This window comes from Vigna radiata, chromosome 10 (assembly GCF_000741045.1).
Source record: "Vigna radiata var. radiata cultivar VC1973A chromosome 10, Vradiata_ver6, whole genome shotgun sequence".
In the NCBI taxonomy this organism is placed as follows: domain Eukaryota; kingdom Viridiplantae; phylum Streptophyta; class Magnoliopsida; order Fabales; family Fabaceae; genus Vigna; species Vigna radiata.
In genome coordinates, this window is record NC_028360.1 from 8,223,050 (window position 1) to 8,231,282 (window position 8,233).

At 33.2% G+C, this 8,233-nt stretch overlaps 1 protein-coding gene across 5 annotated transcripts; it reads right to left on the bottom strand.

Moving 5' to 3' along the window:
* Positions 1-613: 613 nt before the first annotated feature.
* Positions 614-5,029, bottom strand: LOC106776012 (nuclear transcription factor Y subunit A-1). Of its 5 annotated transcripts, none has more exons than XM_022786666.1 (8): positions 4,798-5,029; positions 3,748-4,036; positions 3,311-3,423; positions 3,059-3,130; positions 2,640-2,804; positions 2,403-2,447; positions 1,384-1,504; positions 614-1,281 (listed from the first exon to the last, which is right to left on the bottom strand). In XM_022786666.1, exons 2-8 carry the CDS (start codon positions 4,022-4,024, stop codon positions 1,115-1,117), a joined length of 960 nt encoding a protein of 319 aa, XP_022642387.1. In that variant the 5' UTR covers positions 4,025-4,036; positions 4,798-5,029; the 3' UTR covers positions 614-1,114. The 5 variants fall into 5 exon arrangements, with proteins under 5 accessions (XP_022642387.1, XP_022642386.1, XP_022642384.1 ...); XM_022786665.1 differs by having other exon boundaries at positions 614-868; positions 1,138-1,504; positions 4,798-5,028; XM_022786663.1 differs by having other exon boundaries at positions 614-1,504; positions 4,798-5,027.
* Positions 5,030-8,233: the final 3,204 nt, after the last annotated feature.

An 8,233-nucleotide genomic window follows, 5' to 3' on the forward strand; every position in this document is an offset into this window, starting at 1 on the left:
ATTCTGTATAAGATCTATCGTTAACTACATTATTTAGCAAAAAGGTAATGCCCCAAACTTTTAAAAACTATCTTTAGAGAAGTTGGTTGTTCTATGAGAAGCTTATCTGTCCATATATTTTTTTTAGAATTTATTTTAAGAACTAAAACATTTTTTTATGTTATTGTGTTTCTAATAATTTCAAGTGTTAAAGAATGTGAATCCATGTTTTAGCTTTTCCTTCACTAATCTAATGCATGCGTTTTTACCATGTTACACCCAAAATAAACTACACGAAGCTGGAAGTGGAGAAATCAGAACGAACAGCCTTATTAAAGAGGCCAATACTTTACTTCAGTAATAAAACATGGGAATGATACTTATTGATAACTTTAAAACTCATTACATAACATTTTAAATCAAGCGCCTCTTATTTTAATATTTGAAAAAAAACATATACACATATTTGTCCTACAAGCTAAGTGACCAAGGAATCACATGAACTTCAAGTTTAGATAAAAGAACCTTTATTCTCCCCCCTTTGAACATACTCCTACTTATATTATAATGTACAAGAATAATCAGATGAGGAAATCTTGCTCACTTCTACAAAGACCAAACTTACGTTTGAAGATGCCAGAAATATTACTTTTTCATTCATGAAAAATTAATTTTCTGTAGAACAATGACAAGCGAAACATTAAAACAAAGGCCAATAAATGGTGTAGTAACTAACAGCATGTTCATTATCCTATGACGTCTAACAGCCAGTTGAACTACACAATAAACCAGTCAAACAGAGTGTTGGTACATCAAGAGTTTGTTTCTTCTAACCTGATCATCATCCACCCAAGTTGGTTGAAGTTGGAGTTGACTAACCACTATAAAACTGTACAAAATTAAAACGAGAAAAGAATGAAGGATTGATTGACCGACTTCAACAGAAATCACAAATATCAATAATCAATCATTCTTTTCCCTCCCCCATAATAGAATTCACACCATAAACACAAGAACAAAGCCAAGAATGATTTGCCGCTTGGCACATATATTGCCAAGAATGTTTACAGATAACCAAGGTATTCACCAATATGTCTCTAGGATACAAACCAACCTCGGCCTCTAAACCCCCCCATCAATTGTGGTTTAGTTGCTGACCTGAACGGTCCCCTTCCTCCACTCTTTCACCTGAGGATGAATGATACACCGAAGATTGCAAACTGTGATGATTATTGTAAGAGCCACTGCCATTTTGGAAACCAGGTGCTTCGAACCTGTTCTGTACTTTTGCTGCTCTTGCATCTTGTTGCATGTTAGGAGAATTCCAGGTTTCCGCAGAGTCAGAATGCAAAGGTTCAGAACCAGATGAACTAATTGATTGTGATGATAGGACAGAATCAGTACCATTATCCTTTTCCTTGCCTGAGTTGTTTGAACCCTCAGCATCGGATTTCTTTGCAAATCGTCCTCCAGTACCCCTCGCCCGTCTCATAGCATGCTGGTGCCGAGACTCGTGAAGATATGGCTGTGAGACACAGATCTTAGCACAGCTCAATAGTGCAATAGTGATCCAGAAAAGATCAAACACAACAGTGGCACAAGTAGAACTAAATTCCATGTCCCATAAAAACATTATTTTCAACATGTTAAGTAAACAGAATACGCTACTTAATTCCTGTTTTGATTCTCAGTTTCAAACATATTACTGTTTGCATAAAGTTAACGGCATATGATGTTTACAACTGTAAGCAAAATTAGAGAGGAGTCCAAGAAGTTAATATAGCAAAATCATTATAGGAGATACTAGGTTGTTACGAGAGAAATCAGAGATTGGAATGAAAACCGTGAAGAAAGTTTATATAGAATCATTCATTACATTCATTATGCATGAATACAGAATATTTTATTTCCTCTACTAAAAAATTTATGTCAACAATAAATACAGAATATAATATTCTGGTTTTCAACATAGGTTATAATAAGGTTGTTAACGTTTATTCACAGTGTTTTCCGCTGCCTGCATTGCAATGCTATTTATTTTACCACACCTGACTTCCTTGAGACTACAATAACAGATCCTAGCAAAAAATATATTGGAAGTTGTTCTTATTTACATTTATTTTGATTCAGCCTATTACGCAACAGATGTTCATTTCATAAATATTTTCACAGTTCCAACTTCCAATTTGGAATAAAGGAGAACTAATTTGTCACAACATCTTTAATTCAGCAGTCATGGACATTACTGCAATGGATATTGATGCACAAGCATCTCGACCTACACACATTGTAATATGGTCATGCTGTACAATGGTACAACATGACAACAGGAATCTCACATTCCACTAGCTTTTTTTTTTCATCTAAACATGGTCAGTTTTCATGATTATATTACACCTTTCGGCAAACAGAATTACACTCACGAGGTAGGCTTCTTTTTTACTTCCGTTGCATCTTTGGTAGAAAACCTTCACACATAGATTAGATAAAATTAATCCATGTCCCAATGATTTTCCTTTTTAGATCAGCAGAGAGTTATAAGTTTTAGTACACAAGTACAGTAAAAGGAGACATGGCTTAAAAAAAAATCTCACCTAAAATGTGGTTAGATATCACTTGTTCAAATAGTAGTTAAAATAACAAAGACAACACATTTGTACCTTTCTAGATTTTATTAGCTTCCTTTCAAGTTCTGCTTTAGCACGGGCTTGTCTTCGCCTCAGAATTCCTTGGTACTGTTTGGCATTCACATATACAGGCTCTTGAGCCATCTCAAGGGGCAAAGGCATTCTGGCATGAGGCATTCCTATAAAAGGAGCATATCCCTAATGGTAAAAGAATATTATTTGGTTACTTATCTGCTATCCAAATATGACCAATGCTTTAAACAAAAAAATAGATCAAACAGAATGAAACAAATTTACAGTTATTACAAGAACATATCTGTTCAGGATTATATGCTAACCATATTTCTTATTACACTAATTTGAGGAAATTGCAAATCAGTAACTGCTATACTATGACCTGTATATGCAATCATAACCTTTGATAAAGTATGTGCACAAGATTAATTACATACCAACTGCTGGTGACCATAAGCTGCCATCATGCCCCCATAATACGGATCTTGATAAGGATTTGTAGCACATGCCTGTATCAAAAAATTTAAAGAGTCCAATCCATTCCACAAAACATGCAGCAATAAAATCTACTACATATTTTCTATAAAATGATATGCATGAGTCAGCAAGAATTTATGCTATTAATGTACTCTATATTTGGACCATGTTTAAATGTTAAAAAAATGATGAGACCAAAGGAAAAGACTAACAATTGAATGACCAACGAGTTCCAGCTGCGGTGTCTGAGTAAGGCATTCTTCACGCATGGATGGTGCAGATGATGCAGTATGCTGCGTCCCTTGTTGTTCTTGCCCATAATTTCCTGCAAAGTAAAAAATACAACGTATTAATAGTTGGAAGAATGAAAAAGTTACAAAGTACTGTTAAATATATTATCTTTATCTTTTATCTTTATTAGTTAGTTTGTTGTTATTTCTTATTTAGTTTGTTGTTATTTGTTATTTGTATTTTGGACTTAGTCCATATTTATTCTATTATAAATAAAGGACCCTGTGTGTATTGAATACAAAGGAGTTTTCACTCTATTCAACTAGTACAAAATTAAAAAGTACCAATTCATTTGATTATGTTCCCTAATTTCATTTCCATCATGTGTCTTTAAATGGTTAAATGATACTCTAAGCACCTGGTTCGTTAGGAGCAGCAGGCTGCGGTTCTTTAGTGGCATCATCATCTTCCTCATTCCTCCCGCTATTGGACAAAGACTGGCCTTCTTCATTGGACTCAGAATCACCATTAGGGCACTCAAGAGATGACGAATTGGATGCATTTGCCCCAGCCATTGTTTGGGCCAAGGGATTGTAACCAATACCACGCCACCAAGGCTCGGAATAAACACTTCCAGGTTGAAAGGAATGAGGATCTGACCTCAGTCGATTTGCAGTTTCAGACTTGGACTGCATGTCTACAGATCCCTACAAAAGCAACACAGTGATGCATAAAATCATATTCCTTACACTAAGACAAAGCCAACTGATAATAAAACAAAACTGATAACCTTTATAAGAATAAATTCAATCTCAGGGGGAGGGGGAATGATAAAAATCAACCAACCCACACAGAAATTGATCATGATTCATCATAAAATCAAACAAGCCTTTTTAACCAGCTAAAAGTAATAAAGCTGGAATTCATTCATTTTGTGTGCAATAGACAACATCTATCAAATGATAGTTACATCTACAGATATAAAGCAGGGGAACAAAAACTCAAACACTATCTTAAATTTTTAAAGCCGTATTAGTCAAACAGACAACCGAACAGAAGCACAGGAAAACCATAGCATACATCAACAGCATATGCTATCCAACTGTCGGTCAGTGCCAGACAACCAACCGCACACTACCAACGAAGCTCAGCCTCGCCAAATTTCAACAAATTTGTCACTTTACACCACCCCAAAACCCTCAATTCTCCCCACATTCACACACAACCCTAGCTCAGCTAAATTCCCCTTCCCGCCACGAAAAAATAAATATTTCGTGATTCCATTAAAGAATTCCAACATCACAGCTCAATCAGTCAACAAATTCTCCTACCAATCTTCAAACAATTCACACAGGAAGAACGAAGCCGAAAACCCTAATCCCCAAAAGACTCTGACAGAAACGAATCACGAAATTAAACGAAACCCCCAAATCAATCGAGTGAAAAGAATACCAGAGTACTCACTTACCAAGAGAAAGAACAGAAAACCCTAGATTTTGGGTCCTCAGATTCTGATAGAAAATTCAAAAGGCGCTATCTTGATTCCTCTCTCTCTCTCTCTCTGTCTCTCACACATACACTCTCAAATTAGCACCAGAAATTAATTAATAGCAGCAACACCAATTACAATAGAGAAAGTTTAAATAAATAAATAAAAAAAAAAAGATAAGAAAATTTGTAAAATAACAAACTTAACACTCTCACAAAGTCTTTGGGTCTTAGTCTTTTTAAGTCTTCAGTCCTCAAACTGCATTTTCCTTTATTTAATCAATTAATTAATTTTTTTTTCTTCAACAAAGAAGGTAATGATGACGTCACCTACCTGTGGGGTCATGAAGGACACGTGGACGAGGGGAACCGGCAGTGCAGGTGGCAAGAGAGGGTGCGTCGTGTGAGACGGAGGTGAAGCGTGACCGGGGATAGTGGGTTGGGATTGAGGGTGAGGTTATCAGGGCCCTTGAGAGGAACCCAACAAAAGAAAACTGTGGCCCACGTTACACGCACTTGAGAAGCACAAGTCCGCGAAACGCGTGGCCTCTGTGTGGGGACCACATCGTTCCAGCGCTGACAGCAACCTCAGACACGTGTTTGAGACGAATTCAATTAGTTTTTTACACTTTAATTTTAGTCCGTTTTTATGATTTGGACCACTAACTTTAATTTTTCTTTTAATATAAAAGGAATTAATTAAAAATTGAGTAAAGATAATTAAAATTTTTGTGATTGTTTTTAGAAAAAAATTAATGAATCCCTTCTCTCTCATAAGATAAAGATACCTTTGTTATTAGTAGTAAAGGTTAACTTTTTTCACAAAGGAAAAATATTAATTATATTTATTTTTATTCAATTTTATATAAATATATTAAAAATACAATCTAGCAAGATTTATTAAACATGTTTATATTGAAATAGTCAAAATCTATTTATGTTGAAATAATATTTACCTATTATAACTAATTTTAACAGTTTATTATTTATAATAGGATATTATTTTATTGTTATTAATTATTTGTTATTATTATTCAAATTATAACATAATAAGTTGATCTTATAATAAATTATTATTCTTAAAAAATAATTAAACTCTCTTAATGATTATAACGTTTGAAGAATTTTAGTGACTCAACTTTAACACATACCTTTTCTGGATATTTATAAACAATATATATATATATATCATATAAAATTATTCTAGAAATAATGAGTTTTACCAATGATAATTTTGCAATCTTATATTTTAAAATACAAGATTGTTTTAGTAGTTTTAGGATTTTTATATGAGTTTAATTAGTAATTTCATTTTGATATCTTTAATTTGTTTTGGATAAGTTTTTATACAGGAAGAAAGTTTGAAAGATGTAACACCAATAACCTTTGAGTTCATGTAAGATAATTATATTACTTTCAACTTAAAATTTTAAAAGAATGATTTATTGGTCTTTATACTTATATTCGCTTAATTTTCTCATGTTTATTTAAGACTAGAGTTCAAGACACGATTACCTAAAACTCTTGTGAGAAAAAATTTCATATTGTTCTTGTATGAGTCGGTTACAAAAAATAACTATTAACTTTGATACCATTATAGAGTCTATATCAAGGAAGAATGTAACACTCCAATTTTAGAGATATCACGAATTATTACAAAATCAGTAAAATTCAAAATTTCTCATAGCACGCAGAAAGGTACTTTTAAAAAACCTTAACCTTTAAACGTTCAAATTTATTTTAATCATAACAGTTCTGAAAACCTTATCCAATTACATTATTAAAAATAATGAAAATAACGAAGTAAGTAAAATAACTCCAATTATATTGTCTTAACTTTTAAAATAAATAACTTTAATTGAAATCTCAAGTTTGTCCCTCGTTCTCTCTCGACTTTATCATGTCTCTTGAACATCTGTAACATCATTTGCTCACATGTAATGCATTATATGATTATCGCCAATAATTTCATTCACAAACACACAAACACAAACATGTATGGGATAAGTTACCGATAAAACAATTATAACAACAATATATACCTACTGATTATATCAACCATAATAAAACACATATCAAGATACATACCCACTGATTATATCAATCATAATCAAACACCCCATACATATAGGTAATAACAACAGGATTCCTAATCCTTTAAACACAACAAATCAATCATATCTGATTACTTGCTTCTTGAGTCTCAGTACTCCATCCTCGATCCTTTATCTTCCATGTCATTATCAAGATACAAACCCACTGATTACTACCAACCTAGTATTCCCTTAATGCTCCATCATCACTATATTCATCAACATGTGTACCTCCATCATGATTAACCCCATTATGATCACCACCATGACCCTCCTCAATACCACAAACATCATAGTGGAAAAAATCACTCATGTACCCTACCTCACCAATTGTAGCCTCTCCTATAACCCAATCAACAGTCTCCCTTACAAATATACTTGAGTAGTCTCACAATCCAACTATGGAACATGTCTTCCTGCCACACAAGGACAAGGAAACCACCTTCAATCCCACACAAGGAAGGTTTAATACCCAAACAACCACACCTATCTGCAGATAAAAATAAGATTTACTAGGTACAACAAGTAGACCTATCTCCCACTCTTCTGCTTACCAATCACACACACATAAATAAATCCCAACAATCACTTATGCTCTAATCTCAAACACAAGTCAACCTAACCCTAAACATAGCCACTAATCTCATTCTCTGATTATCATCATGTTCTACAACTTTTTAGGCTTAGTCCATGTTCATTCTTCATCAAAACACACTTTTCCCAATAAAATTACACTAGGATAATTGATTATCATAAATGACAATCGATTATTCCAAAACATTCACATTTACACAAAATATAATGTGATAATCGATTATCACTTAAGATAATCCATTATCTCCATGATTCTACACAACCAATTACCAAAATACATCAGTCATGAAATGATAATCGATTATCATCCCAGATAATCGATTATTTTTGAAACCATACTCAAACTCAATGCAATAATCGATTATGACTAATGATAATGGATTATTGTCGAATCAAATCACATCCTAAACAAAATTTTAGTGTTCAAAACACACATACAACAATCTAAATCATGAGAAAACATACTCAATACATCATGCATGCATCTAAGTCTCTCGTACCCTTATGAACAGACCCTAATACATATATTACATTACTTGAATCATCCAAAATCCATCATTATGCAGATTATAACCCAACAAACCTAATATTCTACATATGATTATCATATCAGCTTAATAACACATATTTGTATGGTAAAACCCCTAATTATCATAATTTTGTTCCCACTTAGCATCAAACTCTATTATGGGATAACACAATGAAATCATACATACATTCATAGGAAAA

Coding starts and splice junctions, on each gene's coding strand:
- LOC106776012 (XM_022786663.1), bottom strand. CDS start 4,024: ATGCAGTCCAAGTCTGAAACTGCAAATCGACTGAGGTCAGATCCTCAT. Junction 2,805..3,058: donor CTTATGGTCACCAGCAGTTG/GTATGTAATTAA, acceptor TTTTACCATTAG/GGATATGCTCCTTTTATAGG. Junction 1,505..2,402: donor GTAAAAAAGAAGCCTACCTC/GTGAGTGTAATT, acceptor TGTGTCTCACAG/CCATATCTTCACGAGTCTCG.